The sequence below is a fragment of the Oncorhynchus clarkii genome, chromosome 6, assembly GCF_045791955.1.
Source record: "Oncorhynchus clarkii lewisi isolate Uvic-CL-2024 chromosome 6, UVic_Ocla_1.0, whole genome shotgun sequence".
NCBI classification, from domain to species: Eukaryota; Metazoa; Chordata; class Actinopteri; order Salmoniformes; family Salmonidae; genus Oncorhynchus; species Oncorhynchus clarkii.
The window spans coordinates 83,847,074-83,867,544 of NC_092152.1; the positions used below are offsets into that span (position 1 = coordinate 83,847,074).

General features: G+C 46.6%; 1 protein-coding gene across 1 annotated transcript in view; it reads right to left on the reverse strand.

Moving 5' to 3' along the window:
• The window catches only part of LOC139411734 (E3 SUMO-protein ligase PIAS1-like), a 91,645-nt gene that overhangs the window by 17,412 nt on the left and 53,762 nt on the right, over positions 1 to 20,471 (reverse strand). Inside the window, exons 3-4 of the mRNA XM_071158417.1 lie at positions 5,126 to 5,210; positions 2,845 to 2,892 (exon numbers count right to left, since the gene is read on the reverse strand). Of these exons, the coding sequence (XP_071014518.1) occupies positions 2,845 to 2,892; positions 5,126 to 5,210 (133 nt within the window). The remainder of the gene's footprint in view (positions 1 to 2,844; positions 2,893 to 5,125; positions 5,211 to 20,471) is intronic.

Here is a 20,471-nt window from a genome sequence, read left to right on the forward strand (position 1 = left end):
GACCACAGCTAGCACTGAGATGCAGAGCCTTAGACCACAGCTAGCACTGAGATGCAGAGCCTTAGACCACAGCTAGCACTGAGACGCAGAGCCTTAGACCACAGCTAGCACTGAGATGCAGAGCCTTAGACCACAGCTAGCTCCAGTCAGGAGGGCAATTGATCTATTTGACAATCATTCTGTACAACTGAAATAAGGTATTTCATCTCCTTGTTAACCACGGAAAATCTACTATGGCAATGTAGCCTAGCCTACATGTTGTTTACATGGTAACATTCTGGTGTAGGATACATTTTTACTTTCCAATTCATGGAAATTCATTCACTATTTTATTTGTCCTAATAAAAAAAAATGTAATTTCTTATCAAGAGGTTCGAGGGAAAAATGATTGAACTGTAGGCTACATAACATTTGAAAGTAAATTGCGATTGTATTGTATTTTGAATATCATATTCTATCATATTCTAATAAAGTTATTTAAAAGTTGAACCAAATGAGGTTATAAACATGGTTTTGTTGTGTTCGTGGTTGGGCTGGTAGTTTATAGTAACGTGTTCTATGTTGTGTGGTTATAAACATGGTTTTGTTGTGTTCGTGGCTGGGCTGGTGGTTTATATGTTCTGACAGGACGACAAGGCCTGTTGTACTGAAAGACTATGTCTGAATTGGAAATAAATGTGGTATGGAGGGTCACTTCCTATTGTTTGGAAGTCGATATCGTAACCATAGAAACAGATACAAAGTGCTTTGTTTTATAAAGATATATAAATTGCGCTTCACACAGTTGCTGTAATCCATATCACTTTCATTTACACCGTGGTAATTCATTAACGCTTAGTCTTCAGTGGCCTAACTTTATTTTCACAGAAGATATATAAATCATTTGGCTTAGTAATTGTCTGTAATTAAAATGTGTTGTTGTCTAAATCATTGTATTTGACATTTACAGTCTAATCATTATATTTCAGTTGTAGGCTGTGTCATATTCTTTAATTCATGTTTTTCATATTTCCATTTTGTGGTTCGTGATAGGATGTTATGTCATTTGGGTGGGAGTCTGTCTAGTATAAATCATGGTAACAGTCACTTCCTCTGTCTAGTATAAATCATGGTAACAGTCACTTCCTCTGTCTAGTAAAAAGCATGGTAACAGTCACTTCCTCTGTCTAGGATAAAGCATGGTAACAGTCACTTCCTCTGTCTAGGATAAAGCATGGTAACAGTCACTTCCTCTGTCTAGTATAAATCATGGTAACAGTCACTTCCTCTGTCTAGTAAAAAGCATGGTAACAGTCACTTCCTCTGTCTAGGATAAAGCATGGTAACAGTCACTTCCTCTGTCTAGGATAAAGCATGGTAACAGCTATATCCTCTGTCTAGTATAAATCATGGTAACAGCTTTATCCTCTGTCTAGTATAAATCATGGTAACAGCTTTATCCTCTGTCTAGTATAAATCATGGTAACAGTCACTTCCTCTGTCTTGTATAAATCATGGTAACAGTCATATCCTCTGTCTAGTATAAATTATGTTAACAGCCATTTCCCCTGTCTAGTATCTAGCTGGCTTGACATGGTAACATCCACATCGTGGTTGTAGTATAGTGGGAGGATATCTATTGATCAGGACCTACATAGTGGTTGTAGTATAGTGGGGGGATATATATTGATCAGGACCTACATAGTGGTTGTAGTATAGTGGGAGGATATATATTGATCAGGACCTACATAGTGGTTGTAGTATAGTGGGGGATATATATTGATCAGGATATATATTGATCAGGACCTACATAGTGGTTGTAGTATAGTGGGAGGATATATATTGATCAGGATATATATTGATCAGGACCTACATAGTGGTTGTAGTATAGTGGGAGGATATATATTGATCAGGACCTACATAATGGTTGTAGTATAGTGGGGGATATATATTGATCAGGATATATATTGATCAGGACCTACATAGTGGTTGTAGTATAGTGGGAGGATATATATTGATCAGGACCTACATAGTGGTTGTAGTATAGTGGGAGGATATATATGGATCAGGACCTACATAGTGGTTGTAGTATAGTGGGGGATATATATTGATCAGGATATATATTGATCAGGACCTACATAATGGTTGTAGTATAGTGGGGGATATATATTGATCAGGATATATATTGATCAGGATCTACATAGTGGTTGTAGTATAGTGGGAGGATATATATTGATCAGGACCTACATAATGGTTGTAGTATAGTGGGGGATATATATTGATCAGGATATATATTGATCAGGACCTACATAGTGGTTGTAGTATAGTGGGAGGATATATATTGATCAGGACCTACATAGTGGTTGTAGTATAGTGGGAGGATATATATTGATCAGGACCTACATAGTGGTTGTAGTATAGTGGGAGGATATATATTGATCAGGATATATATTGATCAGGACCTACATAGTGGTTGTAGTATAGTGGGGGGATATATATTGATCAGGACCTACATAGTGGTTGTAGTATAGTGGGAGGATATATATTGATCAGGACCTACATAGTGGTTGTAGTATAGTGGGAGGATATATATTGATCAGGACCTACATAGTGGTTGTAGTATAGTGGGAGGATATATATTGATCAGGACCTACATAGTGGTTGTAGTATAGTGGGGGGATATATATTGATCAGGACCTACATAGTGGTTGTAGTATAGTGGGAGGATATATATTGATCAGGATATATATTGATCAGGACCTACATAGTGGTTGTAGTATAGTGGGAGGATATATATTGATCAGGACCCACATAGTGGTTAATAGAATCCTACTAGAAGTAGAACAATGAGTTCTATCAACTGACCGTAATTGAACTTGTACTGTGAAGTCACATTTGGTCCCCGAGATGTCCCTGAAAAACACAGATGGACATTAAAGGGTTAGTAGGGTACATGGTAGGGTAGAGGGTAGGTAGGGTACATGGTGGGGTAGAGGGTTGGTAGGGTACATTGGTAATATAGAGTACGTTGGTAAGGTAGAGGGTAGGTAGGGTACATGGTAGGGTAGAGGGTAGGTAGGGTACATGGTGGGGTAGAGGGTAGGTAGGGTACGTTGGTAAGGTAGAGGGTAGGTAGGGTACATGGTAGGGTAGAGGGTTGGTAGGGTACATTGGTAATATAGAGTACGTTGGTAAGGTAGAGGGTAGGTAGGGTACATGGTAGGGTAGAGGGTTGGTAGGGTACATGGTGGGGTAGAGGGTTGGTAGGGTACGTTGGTAAGGTAGAGGGTAGGTAGGGTACGTTGGTAAGGTAGAGGGTAGGTAGGGTACATGGTAGGGTAGAGGGTTGGTAGGGTACATTGGTAATATAGAGTACGTTGGTAAGGTAGAGGGTAGGTAGGGTACATGGTAGGGTAGAGGGTTGGTAGGGTACATGGTGGGGTAGAGGGTTGGTAGTGTAGAGGGTTGGTAGGGTACATGGTGGGGTAGAGGGTTGGTAGGGTACATTGGTAATATAGAGTAGGTTGGTAGGGTAAAGGGTTGGTAGGGTACATGGTAGGGTAGAGGGTTGGTAGGGTACATTGGTAATATAGAGTACGTTGGTAGAGTAGAGGGTTGGTAGGGTACATGGTAGGGTAGAGGGTTGGTAGGGTACATGGTAGTATAGAGTACGTTGGTAGGGTAGAGGGTTGGTAGGGTACATGGTAGGGTAGAGGGTTGGTAGGGTACATGGTGGGGTAGAGGGTTGGTAGTGTAGAGGGTTGGTAGGGTACATGGTGGGGTAGAGGGTTGGTAGGGTACATTGGTAATATAGAGTAGGTTGGTAGGGTAGAGGGTTGGTAGGGTACATGGTAGGGTAGAGGGTTGGTAGGGTACATTGGTAATATAGAGTACGTTGGTAGGGTAGAGGGTTGGTAGGGTACATGGTAGGGTAGAGGGTTGGTAGGGTACATGGTAGTATAGAGTACGTTGGTAGGGTAGAGGGTTGGTAGGGTACATGGTAGGGTAGAGGGTTGGTAGGGTACATGGTGGGGTAGAGGGTTGGTAGTGTAGAGGGTTGGTAGGGTACATGGTGGGGTAGAGGGTTGGTAGGGTACATTGGTAATATAGAGTAGGTTGGTAGGGTAGAGGGTTGGTAGGGTACATGGTAGGGTAGAGGGTTGGTAGGGTACATTGGTAATATAGAGTACGTTGGTAGGGTAGAGGGTTGGTAGGGTACATGGTAGGGTAGAGGGTTGGTAGGGTACATTGGTAATATAGAGTACGTTGGTAGGGTAGAGGGTTGGTAGGGTACATGGTAGTATAGGGTACATGGTAGTAAAGTGTATATGGTAGGGTAGAGGGTAGGTAGGGTACGTTGGTAGGGTACATGGTAGGATAGAGGGTGGGTAAGGTACGTTGGTAGGGTACATGGTAGGATAGGGTACATGGTAGGATAGAGGGTAGGTAGGGTACATGGTGGGGTAGAGGGTTGGTAGTGTAGAGGGTTGGTAGGGTACATGGTGGGGTAGAGGGTTGGTAGGGTACATTGGTAATATAGAGTAGGTTGGTAGGGTAGAGGGTTGGTAGGGTACATGGTAGGGTAGAGGGTTGGTAGGGTACATTGGTAATATAGAGTACGTTGGTAGGGTAGAGGGTTGGTAGGGTACATGGTAGTATAGGGTACATGGTAGTAAAGTGTATATGGTAGGGTAGAGGGTAGGTAGGGTACGTTGGTAGGGTACATGGTAGGATAGAGGGTGGGTAAGGTACGTTGGTAGGGTACATGGTAGGATAGGGTACATGGTAGGATAGAGGGTAGGTAGGGTACGTTGGTAGGATCCATGGTAGTATAGAGGGTAGGTAGGGTAGAGGGTAGGTAGGGTACATTGGTAGGGTAGAGGGTAGGGAGGGTACGTTGGTAGTATAGGGTACATGGTAGGGTAGACGGTAGGTAGGCTACGTTGGTAGGATAGAGGATAGGTAGGGTACGTTGGTAGGGTAGAGGGTAGGCAGGGTACATGGTAGTATAGGGTACACGGTAGGGTAGAGGGTAGGTAGGGTCCGTTGGTAGGGTACATGGTAGTATAGGATACATGGCAGGGTAGAGGGTAGGCAGGGTATGTTGGTAGGGTACATGGTAGAGCAGAGGGTTTGAGTGTCTTACATTGAGCTGCTAATCTGTTGGACTTGCTGCGGCGTTAGTGCGAACGCAAAACACGTTTCCTGAAACCGCTGGCTGTTGTCCGATGCTGCAGAAAGAGAGAGCGAGACAGAGAGAAACACAGAGGGAGAGAGAGAGTGAGAGACAGAGAGAAACACAGAGGGAGAGAGTGAGAGAGCGAGAGAAGGAGAGAGAGAGAGAGAGTGAGAGTGAGACGGAGACAGAGAGCGAGAGAGCGAGAGAGGAGGTACTGGTTAGTGATAAGTGAGGGGAACTGTAGAGGACAGTGAACAATCAGAAGAACAATCTGGCCTTTATGGCCATGTACTCTTATAACCTCCACCCAGCACAGCCAGAAGAGGACTGGCCACCCCTCAGAGCCTGGTTCTTCTCTAGGTTTCTTCCTAGATTCCTGTCTTTCTAGGGAGTTTTTCCTAGCCACCGTGCTTCTACATCTGCGTGGCTTGCTGTTTGAGGTTTTAGCCTGGGTTTCTGTACAAGCACTTTGTGACATCAGCAGACGTAAAAGGGTTTTTTAAATACATTTGATTGATTGATTGAACAGAGAGGCTTAGTCCCTTTTCAGTGAGAGGTCTGTTCACTCAACCGATCAGACGATACAGGGTCCTCTACCCACAACAGGGATGGTTGTTCTTCACACCAGTTTTCTCCAGACAGACTTCTCAAAACAAAACTGGCTAAACGCTCTGAGAAAAGGAGGGGTGTGCTATCTTGTCATCGATGCCAGTAGAAATGGGGGCTTCAGCAATACGGAACGTGTAATATAGTCAATTGGTAGGGTGACAGTGCCGTTTGAACCTCGCACGGGCAGAGATCCTAAGAGAAAAACAGATCAAAAGACCGTTTTGTCTCGTCGTCATTCACCTCCTCAACAAACTGGGTCCTTGTACAGCCTTGGGCTTGGTGGAGTGGTGTAGTGCAACAGTGGGGCGCTGAAGTGCTGCCTGGGGGGGGCTTACGGAGTGGGAGAAACAGCCCTGTATGAAGACAGACTGTGGGGGTAGTACGGTCCCAGCCTGTAGTTCGGCTGTAAAACGTCTTTGTGCTGACAGAGTTGTGAGACCGATGATGTCACTGTAGATGACCGCACAAAGGACTTGTCATGTGTGTGTGTCTGGTGTCTGGGTGTGTGAGACTGGTGAGTGTGTGTGTGTGTCTCTGGTGAGCGTGTGTGTGTGTCTGGTGAGTGTGTGTGTGTCTGGTAAGCGTGTGTGTGTGTGTGTGTGTGTGTGTGTGTGTGTGTGTGTGTGTGTGTGTGTCTGGTGAGCGTGTCTGGTGAGCGTGTGTGTGTGTCTGGTGAGCGTGTGTGTGTGTGTCTGGTGAGCGTGTGTGTGTGTGTGTGTGTTCAGCCCTTCCTAACTGATCCTTGCGGGATGGACCAACAGAACGTCTTGGCCAGAGAGCTGCTCATCTCCTCACATCACAGGAGCTGAAAGCTGCTCATCCAAATCAGAAACATGTGGTTGGTGGGAGCAGCATACACCTGACGATAAGACCTTTTATGTTGAAGGAGGTTGAAATGGATTTACTGTCAAAGGGAGGCTACCTGTCCATTAACGTCCCCTGATGATTTCCAGTGTGATAGAACATGTTCACAGAGTTACCTGACTGACTGGACCGGAAGCAACCAGATCAAAGACTTGAGTTACATTCATATAAAGAAATCAGTCAATTGAAATACATTAATTCAGGCTATAATCCATGGATTTGACATGACTGGCAATATCAGATATACATCTGTTGGTCACAGATACCTTTAAAATAATAATAATAATAATGGAAGTAGTTGCGTGGATCAGAACCAGTCAGCATCTGGTGTGACCACCATTTGTCTCATCCATTTGTCTCATCTCCTTCGCAGTTGATCAGGCTGTTGATTGTGGCCTGTGGAATGTTGTCCCACTCCTTCTCAATGGCTGTGCGAAGTAGCTGGATATTGTACACGCTGTCGTACACGTGGATACAGAGCATCCCAAACATGCTCAATGGGTGACATCTGGTGAGTATGCAGGCCATGGAAGAACTGGGACATTTTCAGCTTCCAGGAATTGTGTCCAGATCCTTGCGACATGGGGCTGTGCATTATCATGCTGAAACATGAGGTGATGGAGGAGAATGAATAGCACGACAATGGGCCTCAGGATCTCATCTCGCTATCGCTTTGCATTAAAACGGCTATTGATAAAATGCAATTGTGTTGGTTGTCCGTAGCTCATGCCTGCCCCATACCATAACCCCACCATGGGGCACTCTGTTGACATCAGCAAACTGCTCACCCCCACGACGCCATACACGTGGTCTGCGGTTCTGACGTACTGTCAAATTCTCTTAAAAGAAGTTGGATGTGGCTTATATTAGAGAAATTAACATTCAATTCTCTGGCAACAGCTCTGGTGAACATTTCTGCAGTCAGCATGCCAAATACACGCTCCCTCAAAACATGAGACATCTGTGGCATTGTGACACTGCACATTTTAGAGTGGCCTTTTGTCCCCGGGCACAAGGTGCACCTGTGTAATGATCATGCTGTTTAATCAGCTTCTTGATAGGCCATACCTGTCAGGTGGATGGATTATCTTGAAATGCTCACTAACAGGGATGTAAACAAATTTGTGCACAACATTTGATAGAAATAAGCTTTTTGAGCGTATGGAATATTTCTGGGATCTTTTATTTCAGCTCATTAAACGTGACCAACACGCTCACCAGACACACACACACACACGCTCACCACACTCACACACACCACATATTTTTTGTTCAGTGTAGTAACCTGATTGGCTGGACAGGGTAAAGCAGATCGTTCAGGGCCAATCACACGGAAAGGCATCAGGCTGCAACTATACTGACAACAGCTTAACTGGCTTCCTTTTGATTCCACACACACACACACACACACACACACCCCCACCCCCCCACACACACACACACACACGGTAAATGATCACAGAGTAATATGAGGGAACTCTCTTGACGGTGGTAATTACTTTTCGTTTAGGATGATGGGGGCGGGGAGGGGAGAGGGACCAACCAAGAAGAACCCCCCCCCCCCCCCCCCCCCACGAGACGATTCCCAAGGCCCAACCACCAGGTTCCCCAACTCATCTGCATTAACGGAGAACAATCTGTTTTTCACCGCCTGTCTGTCTGTGGTTCTCTTTCCACCACCTGGGGTGCAATTAGAGATGAGAAGGGGTGTGAGGTGGATTTACCACAGCCCCCAGTCTGCTACAATACTAGATGGTAGAAAGAATACAAACATCCATGTGATCCTCGAGTGCAGCAGTTGGTTCCTAACAATGGTCTTCTTCCTCCCGGGCGCCCAGGCTATAAATAGACTGTTATTCTCTCTTCCCGCTCTCTCTCTCTCTCTCTCTCTCTCTCCCTCCCCCCGCTCAATCTTCAGCATCTGATTTGTTCCAGCCATTGGCTGCAGAGTGGAGGGATCTGTGAGGGGGGTGTTTCTACGTTACTGGTGGAAAGGCAAAGGGTTAACACACACACACACCTCCATCTATCAGATCTATACTGGACGGCTGCTTCTGACAGCAAAGCATGGCAAACACTGTTCCTAGATCAGCTCTTATGGTAAAAGTAGTGTGGGCTCACATCTGTACCTTTTCTTTCTGGGGTGAATGTGTTCTGGAGTCAGTTCTGGCTTAGAGGAGGAGATGAGAGGGAACTATATGCTAGGGAGAATCTGTTCTGGAGTCAGTACTGGCTAAGAGGAGGAGATGAGAGGGAACTATATGCTAGGGAGAATCTGTTCTGGAGTCAGTGCTGGCTAAGAGGAGGAGATGAGAGGGAACTATATGCTAGGGAGAATCTGTTCTGGCGTCAGTACTGGCTAAGAGGAGGAGATGAGAGGGAACTATATGCTAGGGAGAATCTGTTCTGGAGTCAGTACTGGCTAAGAGGAGGAGATGAGAGGGAACTATATGCTAGGGAGAATCTGTTCTGGAGTCAGTGCTGGCTAAGAGGAGGAGATGAGAGGGAACTATATGCTAGGGAGAATGAGAGCCGCTCTAGTCTTCAGTGGAGCAAAGACCAGCTGGAGTCTATTAGCTAGTCAGTGGCATCATCCCATTGTTTTATACATTACAATACACACACGCGCGCTCACACTGACACAGACACACGAGATCTGGTACTAATCACTCACAGAAAGGAGCCAAAACGGTTTAGCTCCTCTCACTGTCACCCACGGTAACAGACCGCTTCGTTCAGCTCCACCACGGTAACAGACCGCTCCGTTCAGCTCCACCACGGTAACAGACCGCTCCGTTCAGCTCCACCACGGTAACAGACCGCTCCGTTCAGCTCCACCACGGTAACAGACCGCTCCGTTCAGCTCCACCACGGTAACAGACCGCTCCGTTCAGCTCCACCACGGTAACAGACCGTTCAGCTCCACCACGGTAACAGACCGCTCCGTTCAGCTCCACCACGGTAACAGACCGCTCCGTTCAGCTCCACCACGGTAACAGACCGCTCCGTTCAGCTCCACCACGGTAACAGACCGCTCCGTTCAGCTCCACCACGGTAACAGACCGCTCCGTTCAGCTCCACCACGGTAACAGACCGTTCATCTCCACCACGGTAACAGACCGTTCAGCTCCACCACGGTAACAGACCGCTCCGTTCAGCTCCACCACGGTAACAGACCGTTCAGCTCCACCACGGTAACAGACCGTTCAGCTCCACCACGGTAACAGACCGCTCCGTTCAGCTCCACCACGGTAACAGGTAACCATGGATGCCATACCAACCCCCCCCCAACAACTGAACCTTCCAGACTAATCAATTTCCCTTTCCCCAACAGCCATAATGACCCTTTATTGTCCCTATACTGAGAGACCTGTGCAGCCATCCTCTCTACTCTACACAGTAGCAATTAACACATTCCAGAGCTCTTGCTGCAGCCACACACACACACACACTCACTCACACTCACACTCCTGCTGCATGCTTCCTGGTATTAGTTCAGAGTGGTGGCTGTTCCCAGCCTGGCAGCCATCACTGCTATGTGAGGTGATATATGGAGAACACATTGAAGAGGAGTGGGCATGGAGGAGAGATGCTGTGTGTGTGTGAGGTGATGTATGGAGAACACATTGAAGAGGAGTGGGCTTGGAGGAGAGATGCTGTGTGTGTGTGAGGTGATGTACGGAGAACACATTGAAGAGGAGTGGGCTTGGAGGAGAGATGCTGTGTGTGTGTGAGGTGATGTATGGAGAACACATTGAAGAGGAGTGGGCTTGGAGGAGAGATGCTGTGTGTGTGTGAGGTGATGTATGGAGAACACATTGAAGAGGAGTGGGCTTGGAGGAGAGATGCTGTAGTGTTGTGTGTAGTGAGGGGGGGGTGTCGGGTTGTGTGTAGTGAGGGGGGTGGGTCGGGTTGTGTGTAGTGAGAGGGTGGGGCGGGTTGTGTGTAGTGAGGGGGCGGGGGGTCGGGTTGTGTGTAGTGAGGGGGGGGGGTCGGGTTGTGTGTAGTGAGGTCAGGTGTTGTTTTGTCTACTGAGTGAAGAGGTGGTTTGCGTTGAGGGATTGGGTGTGTATTGACTAGTGAGAAGATTGTGATGGGTCAATTTGTTTCTGTGTGTGTGTGTGTGTGTGTGTGGTCACAGCCTTCTGGGGTCTGCATGGTGTGTCATGAAAATATCCATGTTGATGAAAACAAAACACATGAAGCTGTGTAACGCCAACGTTGTGCATTCCAATAAAAATTCCTCCTTGGCCCTTAAAGAGCTGAGTTAAGGTACTTTCAGAGGCCTCTTAAACCTGTTCACACATCTGCCACCTTCTCAGGGCTCTGTTGTGGCAGATGTGGTGGGGGGCAGCCATCTTGTTTGACCAGATGTGGTGGGGGGCAGCCATCTTGTTTGACCAGATGTGGCGGGGGGCAGCCATCTTGTTTGACCAGATGCGGCGGGGGGCAGCCATCTTGTTTGACCAGATGTGGTGGGGGGCAGCCATCTTGTTTGACCAGATGTGGCGGGGGGCAGCCATCTTGTTTGACCAGATGTGGCGCGGGGCAGCCATCTTGTTTGACCAGATGTGGTGGGGGGGCAGCCATCTTGTTTGACCAGATGTGGTGGGGGGCAGCCATCTTGTTTGACCAGATGTGGCGGGGTCAGCCATCTTGTTTGACCAGATGTGGCGGGGGGGCAGCCATCTTGTTTGACCAGATGTGGTGGGGGGCAGCCATCTTGTTTGACCAGATGTGGTGGGGGGCAGCCATCTTGTTTGACCAGATGTGGCGGGGGGCAGCCATCTTGTTTGACCAGATGTGGTGGGGGGCAGCCATCTTGTTTGACCAGATGTGGCGGGGGGCAGCCATCTTGTTTGACCAGATGTGGTGGGGGGCAGCCATCTTGTTTGACCAGATGTGGTGGGGGGCAGCCATCTTGTCTAACTCCTCTAGCTCCACAATGAAATAGGGTGCAGGCCAGGCAGCAGGCTGTTAGCCAGCCTGCCAGCATAGTGGAGTCTGCCACTAGCACAGTCAGTGTAGTCAGCTCAGCTATCACCATTGAGACCGTGTCTGTGCATCGACCTAGGTTGGGCAAAACTAAACATGGCGGTGTTCGCCTTAGCAATCTCACTAGGATAAAGACCTCCTCCATTCCTGTCATTATTGAAAGAGATCATGATACCTCACATCTCAAAATAGGGCTACTTAATGTTAGATCCCTTACTTCAAAGGCAATTATAGTCAATGAACTAATCACTGATCATAATCTTGATGTGATTGGCCTGACTGAAACATTAAGCCTGATGAATTTACTGTGTTAAATGAGGCCTCACCTCCTGGCTACACTAGTGACCATATCCCCCGTGCATCCCACAAAGGCGGAGGTGTTGCTAACATTTACGATAGAAAATTTAAATTTACAAAAAAAAAAAAACGTTTTCGTCTTTTGAGCTTCTAGTCATGAAATCACTTTTTATAGCTACTGTTTACAGGCCTCCTGGGCCATATACAGCGTTCCTCCCTGAGTTCCCTGAATTCCTATCGGACCTTGTAGTCATAGCAGATAATATTCTAATCTTTGGTGACTTTAATATTCACATGGAAAAGTCCACAGACCCACTCCAAAAGGCTTTCGGAGCCATCATCGACTCAGTGGGTTTTGTCCAACATGTCTCCGGACCCACTCACTGTCACAGTCATACTCTGGACCTAGTTTTGTCCCATGGAATAAATGTTGTGGATCTTAATGTTTTTCCTCATAATCCTGGACTATCGGACCACCATTTTATTACGTTTGCAATTGCAACAAATAATCTGCACAGACCCCAACCAAGGAACATCAAAAGTTGTGCTATAAATTCACAGACAACATAAAGATTCCTTGATGTCATTCCAGATTCCCTCTGTCTACCCAAGGACGCCAGAGGACAAAAATCAGTTAACCACCTAACTGAGGAACTCAATTTAACCTTGCGCAATACCCTAGATGCAGTTGCACCCCTAAAAACTAAAAACATTTCTCATAAGAAACTAGCTCCCTGGTACACAGAAAATACCAGAGCTCTGAAGCAAGCTTCCAGAAAATTGGAACGGAAATGGCGCCACACCAAACTGGAAGTCTTCCGACTAGCTTGGAAAGACAGTACCGTGCAGTACCGAAGAGCCCTTACTGCTGCTCGATCGCTCGATCATCCTATTTTTCTAACTTATTTGAGGAAAATAAGAACAATCCGAAATTCCTTTTTAATACTGTCGCAAAGCTAACTAAAAAGCAGCATTCCCCAAGAGAGGATGGCTTTCACTTTAGCAGTGATAAATTCATGAACTTCTTTGAGGAAAAGATCATGATTATTAGAAAGCAAATTACGGACTCCTCTTTAAATCTGCGTATTCCTTCAAAGCTCAGTTGTCCTGAGTCTGCACAACTCTGCCAGGACCTAGGATCAAGAGAGACGCTCAAGTGTTTTAGTACTATATCTCTTGACACAATGATGAAAATAATCATGGCCTCTAAACCTTCAAACTGCATACTGGACCCTATTCCAACTAAACTACTGAAAGAACTGCTTCCTGTGCTTGGCCCTCCTATGTTGAACATAATAAACGGCTCTCTATCCACCGGATGTGTACCAAACTCACTAAAAGTGGCAGTAATAAAGCCTCTCTTGAAAAAGCCAAACCTTGACCCAGAAAATATAAAAAACTAATCGGCCTATATCGAATCTTCCATTCCTCTCAAAAATGTTAGAAAAGGCTGTTGCGCAGCAACTCACTGCCTTCCTAAAGACAATCAATGTATACGAAATGCTTCAGTCTGGTTTTAGACCCCATCATAGCACTGAGACTGCACTTGTGAAGGTGGTAAATTACCTTTTAATGGCATCAGACAGAGGCTCTGCATCTGTCCTGGTGCTCCTAGACCTTAGTGCTGCTTTTGATACCGTCGATCACCACATTCTTTTGGAGAGATTGGAAACCCAAATTGGTCTACACGGACAAGTTCTGGCCTGGTTTAGATCTTATCTGTCCTCTGACAAATCAACTGTAAATGTCGGTGTTCCTCAAGGTTCCGTTTTAGGACCACTATTGTTTTCACTATATATTTTACCTCTTGGGGATGTCATTCGAAAACATAATGTTAACTTTCACTGCTATGCGGATGACACACAGCTGTACATTTCCAAAATTGCCCTCGCTAGAAGCATGTGTTTCAGACATAAGGAAGTGGATGGCTGCAAACTTTCTACTTTTAAACTCGGACAAAACAGAGATGCTTGTTCTAGGTCCCAAGAAACAAAGAGATCTTCTGTTGAATCTGACAATTAATCTTAATGGTTGTACAGTCGTCTCAAATAAAACTGTGAAGGACCTCGGCGTTACTCTGGACCCTGATCTCTCTTTTGAAGAACATATCAAGACCATTTCAAGGACAGCTTTTTTCCATCTACAGTGCCTTGCGAAAGTATTCGGCCCCCTTGAACTTTGCGACCTTTTGCCACATTTCAGGCTTCAAACATAAAGATATAAAACTGTATTTTTTTGTGAAGAATCAACAACAAGTGGGACACAATCATGAAGTGGAACGACATTTATTGGATATTTCAAACTTTTTTAACAAATCAAAAACTGAAAAATTGGGCGTGCAAAATTATTCAGCCCCTTTACTTTCAGTGCAGCAAACTCTCTCCAGAAGTTCAGTGAGGATCTCTGAATGATCCAATGTTGACCTAAATGACTAATGATGATAAATACAATCCACCTGTGTGTAATCAAGTCTCCGTATAAATGCACCTGCACTGTGATAGTCTCAGAGGTCCGTTAAAAGCGCAGAGAGCATCATGAAGAACAAGGAACACACCAGGCAGGTCCGAGATACTGTTGTGAAGAAGTTTAAAGCCGGATTTGGATACAAAAAGATTTCCCAAGCTTTAAACATCCCAAGGAGCACTGTGCAAGCGATAATATAGAAATGGAAGGAGTATCAGACCTCTGCAAATCTACCAAGACCTGGCCGTCCCTCTAAACTTTCAGCTCAAACAAGGAGAAGACTGATCAGAGATGCAGCCAAGAGGCCCATGATCACTCTGGATGAACTGCAGAGATCTACAGCTGAGGTGGGAGACTCTGTCCATAGGACAACAATCAGTCGTATATTGCACAAATCTGGCCTTTATGGAAGAGTGGCAAGAAGAAAGCCATTTCTTAAAGATATCCATAAAAAGTGTTGTTTAAAGTTTGCCACAAGCCACCTGGGGGACACACCAAACATGTGGAAGAAGGTGCTCTGGTCAGATGAAACCAAAATTGAACTTTTTGGCAACAATGCAAAACGTTATGTTTGGCGTAAAAGCAACACAGCTGAACACACCATCCCCACTGTCAAACATGGTGGTGGCAGCATCATGGTTTGGGCCTGCTTTTCTTCAGCAGGGACAGGGAAGATGGTTAAAATTGATGGGAAGATGGATGGAGCCAAATACAGGACCATTCTGGAAGAAAACCTGATGGAGTCTGCAAAAGACCTGAGACTGGGACGGAGATTTGTCTTCCAACAAGACAATGATCCAAAACATAAAGCAAAATCTACAATGGAATGGTTCAAAAATAAACATATCCAGGTGTTAGAATGGCCAAGTCAAAGTCCAGACCTGAATCCAATCGAGAATCTGTGGAAAGAACTGAAAACTGCTGTTCACAAATGCTCTCCATCCAACCTCACTGAGCTTGAGCTGTTTTGCAAGGAGGAATGGGAAAAAAATTCAGTCTCTCGATGTGCAAAACTGATAGAGACATACCCCAAGCGACTTACAGCTGTAATCGCAGCAAAAGGTGGCGCTACAAAGTATTAACTTAAGGGGGCTGAATAATTTTGCACGCCCAATTTTTCAGTTTTTGATTTGTTAAAAAAGTTTGAAATATCCAATAAATGTCGTTCCACTTCATGATTGTGTCCCACTTGTTGTTGATTCTTCACAAAAAAATACAGTTTTATATCTTTATGTTTGAAACCTGAAATGTGGCAAAAGGTCGCAAAGTTCAAGGGGGCCGAATACTTTCGCAAGGCACTGTACGTAACATTGCAAAAATCAGAAACTTTGTCCAAAAAATGATGCAGAAAAATTAATCCATGCTTTTGTCACTTTTAGGTTAGACTACTGCAATGCTCTACTTTCCGGCTACCCGGATAAAGCACTAAATAAACTTCAGTTAGTGCTAAATACGGCTGCTAGAATCCTGACTAGAACCAAAACAAATGATAATATTACTCCAGTGCTAGCCTCCCTACACTGGCTTCCTGTCAAAGCAAGGGCTGATTTCAAGGTTTTACTGCTAACCTACAAAGCATTACATGGGCTTGCTCCTACCTCTCTCTCTGATTTGGTCCTGCCGTACATACCTACACGTACGCTACGGTCACAAGACGCAGGCCTCCTAATTGTCCCTAGAATTTCTAAGCAAACAGCTGGAGGCTCCTATAGAGCTCCATTTTTATGGAACGGTCTGCCTACCCATGTCAGAGACGCAAACTCGGTCTCAACCTTTAAGTCTTTACTGAAGACTCATCTCTTCAGTGGGTCATATGATTGAGTGTAGTCTGGCCCAGGAGTGGAAAGGTGAACGGAAAGGCTCTGGAGCAACGAACCGCCCTTGCTGTCTCTGCCTGGCCGGTTCCCCTCTTTCCACGGGGATTCTCTGCCTCTAACCCTATTACAGGGGCTGAGTCACTGGCTTACTGGGGCTCTCTCATACCGTCCCTGGGAGGGGTGCGTCACCTGAATGGGTTGAGTCACTGATGTGATCATCCTGTCTGGGTTGGCGTCCCCCCCTTGGGTTGTGCCGTGGCGGAGATCTTTGTGGGCTATACTCAGCCTTGTCTCAGGATGGTAAGTTAGTGGTTGAAGATATCCCTCTAGTGGTGTGGGGGCTGTGCTTTGGCAAAGTGGGTGGGGTTATTTCCTTCCTGTTTGGCCCTGTCCGGGGGTGTCCTCGGATGGGGCCACAGTGTCTCCTGACCCCTCCTGTCTCAGCCTCCAGTATTTATGCTGCAGTAGTTTATGTGTCGGGGGGCTAGGGTCAGTTTGTTATATCTGGAGTACTTCTCCTGTCCTATTCGGTGTCCTGTGTGAATTTAAGTGTGCTCTCTCTAATTCTCTCTTTCTTTCTCTCTTTATTTCTCTCTCTCAGAGGACCTGAGCCCTAGGACCATGCCTCAGGACTACCTGACATGATGACTCCTTGCTGTCCCCAGTCCACCTGGCCATGCTGCTGCTCCAGTTTCAACTGTTCTGCCTTATTATTATTGGACCATGCTGGTCATTTATGAACATTTGAACATCTTGGCCATGTTCTGTTATAATCTCCACCCGGCACAGCCAGAAGAGGACCCCACATAGCCTGGTTCCTCTATAGGTTTCTTCCTAGGTTTTGGCCTTTCTAGGGAGTTTTTCCTAGCCACCGTGCTTCTACACCTGCATTTCTAGCTGTTTGGGGTTTTAGGCTGGGTTTCTGTACAGCACGTTGAGATATCAGCTGATGTACGAAGGGCTATATAAATAAATTTGATTTGATTTGATTTGACCGGAGAGTTTAGAGATTTCAGGAATCGTACTCGATGTGTTTTCAACAATCCGCACTGAGGAAGACTATATGAGGAGTCTACAAGACCCTGAATCCACAAAAACAAAAGGACACCTCTGTATTTCAATACAAATATATCCCCCTCCTACTCATGACTTTCAAAGAAACATTCAAAGGAGAAAGTCTCAGAAATATTTATTATTCATGAAATGCTCATCAAATTTGAAATAGTCCTACATTATTTCCCAAGAATATGGTGATTAAAATCATGTATAATGTATGCATGCCACATTGATATCCATAATGAACACAGAGGCATGGCTCCCTGGCAGAGGATGATGGTGTTGGTGATGAAGAGCTTAGAGTTCGACAAACGTGAATGTGGCCTATTTAAATGAGCAGAGCCGCGCGGGTCCTCAGTTGCTACATTAACCAGTCTTTACAGAGGGGAGCTGGGGTAACTGGAGGCCAACAACGTGTACTGATAAGACTCAGGACATTACAGGCCTTCAACAGGAGAACAGGCTGCTGCACAGACTGGAGAGGGGAGGGAGAGGAGCGACAGGGTGAGGAAGGGAGGGCATGGGTAGAGGGAGGGAGGGGAGTGAATTGAGTGAGGGAGAGGGGGTGGGAGTGGGTAGAGTGAGGGAGAGGAGAGAGGGGGGGGGGAGAAAGAGAGTGAATTGAATTGAGTGAGGGAGGGAGGGAGAGGAGAGAGGGTGGGAGTGGGTAGAGTGAGGGAGAGGAGAGAGGGAGGGAGTGGGTAGAGTAGAGAGGGAGGGAGTGGGTAGAGTGAGGGAGAGGAGAGAGATTGAATTGAGTGAGGGAGGTGTGTGTGTGTAGAGTGAGGGATAGAAGAGAGAGATTTAATTGAGTGAGGGAGAGGAGAGCAGGAGGAAGTGGGTAGAGTGAGGGAGAGAAGAGAGAAAGGGAGGGAGAGGGAGCTGGGATAGGGTAGAGAGAGGCAGGGCGAAGATAAAGAGTGGGGGATGGGAGAGAGAGGCACAGCCAGAGAGGGGGAGGGGTGGGAGAGAGAGAGAGAGAGGCACAGCCAGAGAGGGGGGAGGACAAGGCAGCTAGAGATAAACAGAGTGAGAGATGGAGGGAAACAGAGCCAGCGATAATCAGGGAATGCAAGAGTGAGTGAGAGTGAGAGAGCGAGAGAGCGAGAGAGAACACTAATGATAGACAGAGGGAGAGAGAAAGTGGGGGAGGGGTGGGCAAGATAACTAGCATTAAACAGAGAGGGGTGGGGTTAAGGGAGGGGGGCAAGAGAGCTAATGATAGACAGAGAGAGACATGAATATAACTATAGATGAACAGAGAGGGGTAGAGAGAGGGAAGAGAGGCAAAGAGCTAGAGATGAAAAGAGAGAGGGGGAAGAGAGGCATAGAGCTAGAGATGAAAAGAGAGGGGGGGAGAGAGAGCATAGAGCTAGAGATGAAAAGAGAGGGGGGGAGAGAGAGGCATAGAGCTAGAGATGAAAAGAGAGGGGGGGAGAGAGAGGCATAGAGCTAGCGATGAAAAGAGAGGGGGGGGGAGAGAGGCATAGTGCTAGAGATGAATAGAGAGGGGGGGAGAGAGAGGCATAGAGCTAGAGATGAACAGAGAGGGGGGGAGAGAGAGGCATAGAGCTAGAGATGAACAGAGAGGGGGGGAGAGAGAGGCATAGAGCTAGAGATGAACAGAGAGAGAGGGAAGAGAGAAGCATAGAGCTAGAGATGAACAGAGAGAGGGGGAAGAGAGGCATAGAGCTAGAGATGAACAGAGAGGGAAGAGAGAAGCATAGAGCTACAGATGAACAGAGAGGGGAAGAGAGAGGCATAGAGCTAGAGATGAACAGAGAGAGGGGGAAGAGAGGCATTGAGCTAGAGATGAAAAGAGAGAGGGGGAAGAGAGAGGCATTGAGCTAGAGATGAGAGAGAGGGGGAAGATAGAGGCATTGAACTAGAGATGAACAGAGAGAGGGGGAAGAGAGGCATAGAGCTAGAGATGAAAAGAGAGAGGGGGAAGAGAGGCATAGAGCTAGAGATGAAAAGAGAGGGGGGGGAAGAGAGAGGTAGAGCTAGAGATGAACAGAGAGAGAGAGAGAGGGAAGAGAGAGAGGGGAAGAGAGAGGAATAGAGCTATAGATAAACAGAGAGAGGGGGAAGAGAGAGGGAAGAGGGGAATAGAGCTATAGATAAACAGAGAGAGAGGGAAGAGAGAGGGAAGAGAGGGAAGAGAGAGGGGGAAGAGGGGAATGGAGCTATAAATAAACAGAGAGAGGGGGAAGAGAGAGAGGGGGAAGTGGGGAATAGAGCTATAAATAAACAGAGAGAGGGAAGAGAGAGGGGGAAGAGAGGGGGAAGAGAGAGGAATAGAGCTATAGATAAACAGAGAGAGGGAAAAGAGAGGGGGAAGAGAGAGAGAGGGAGGAGAGGAATAGAGCTATAAATAAACAGAGAGAGAGGGAAGAGAGAGGGGGAAGAGAGGGAAGAGAGAGGGGGAAGAGGGGAATGGAGCTATAAATAAACAGAGAGAGGGGGAAGAGAGAGAGGGGGAAGAGAGAGGGAAGAGAGAGAGGGGGAAGAGAGAGAGGGGGAAGAGAGAGGAATAGAGCTATAAATAAACAGAGAGAGGGGGAAGAGAGAGGGGGAAGAGAGGAATAGAGCTATAAATAAACAGAGAGAGGGGGAAGAGAGAGAGAGGGGGAAGAGAGAGAGGGGGAATAGAGAGAGGGGGAAGAGAGAGGAATAGAGCTATAAATAAACAGAGAGAGGGGGAAGAGACAGGAATAGTGCTATAGATAAACAGAGTGAGGGGAAGAGAGAGGGGGAAGAGAGAGAGGGGGAAGAGAGAGGGGGGGAAGAGAGAGGGGAGAGAGAGGGGGAAGAGAGAGAGGGGGAAGAGAGGAATAGAGCTATTAATAAACAGGAATAGTGCTATAGATAAACAGAGTGAGGGGAAGAGAGAGGGGGAAGAGAGAGAGGGGGAAGAGAGGGAGAGAGAGAGGGGGAAGAGAGAGAAGAGAGAGAGGGGGAAGAGAGAGAGGGGGAAGAGAGAGAGGGGGAATAGAGAGAGGGGGAAGAGAGAGAGGGGGAAGAGAGAGAGGGGGAAGAGAGAGAGAGGGGGATGAGAGAGGAATAGAGCTATAAATAAACAGAGAGAGGGGGAAGAGAGAGGGGGAAGAGACAGGAATAGAGCTATAGATAAACAGAGTGAGGGGAAGAGAGAGGGGGAAGAGAGAGAGGGGGAAGAGAGAGGGGAGAGAGAGGGGAGAGAGAGGGGGAAG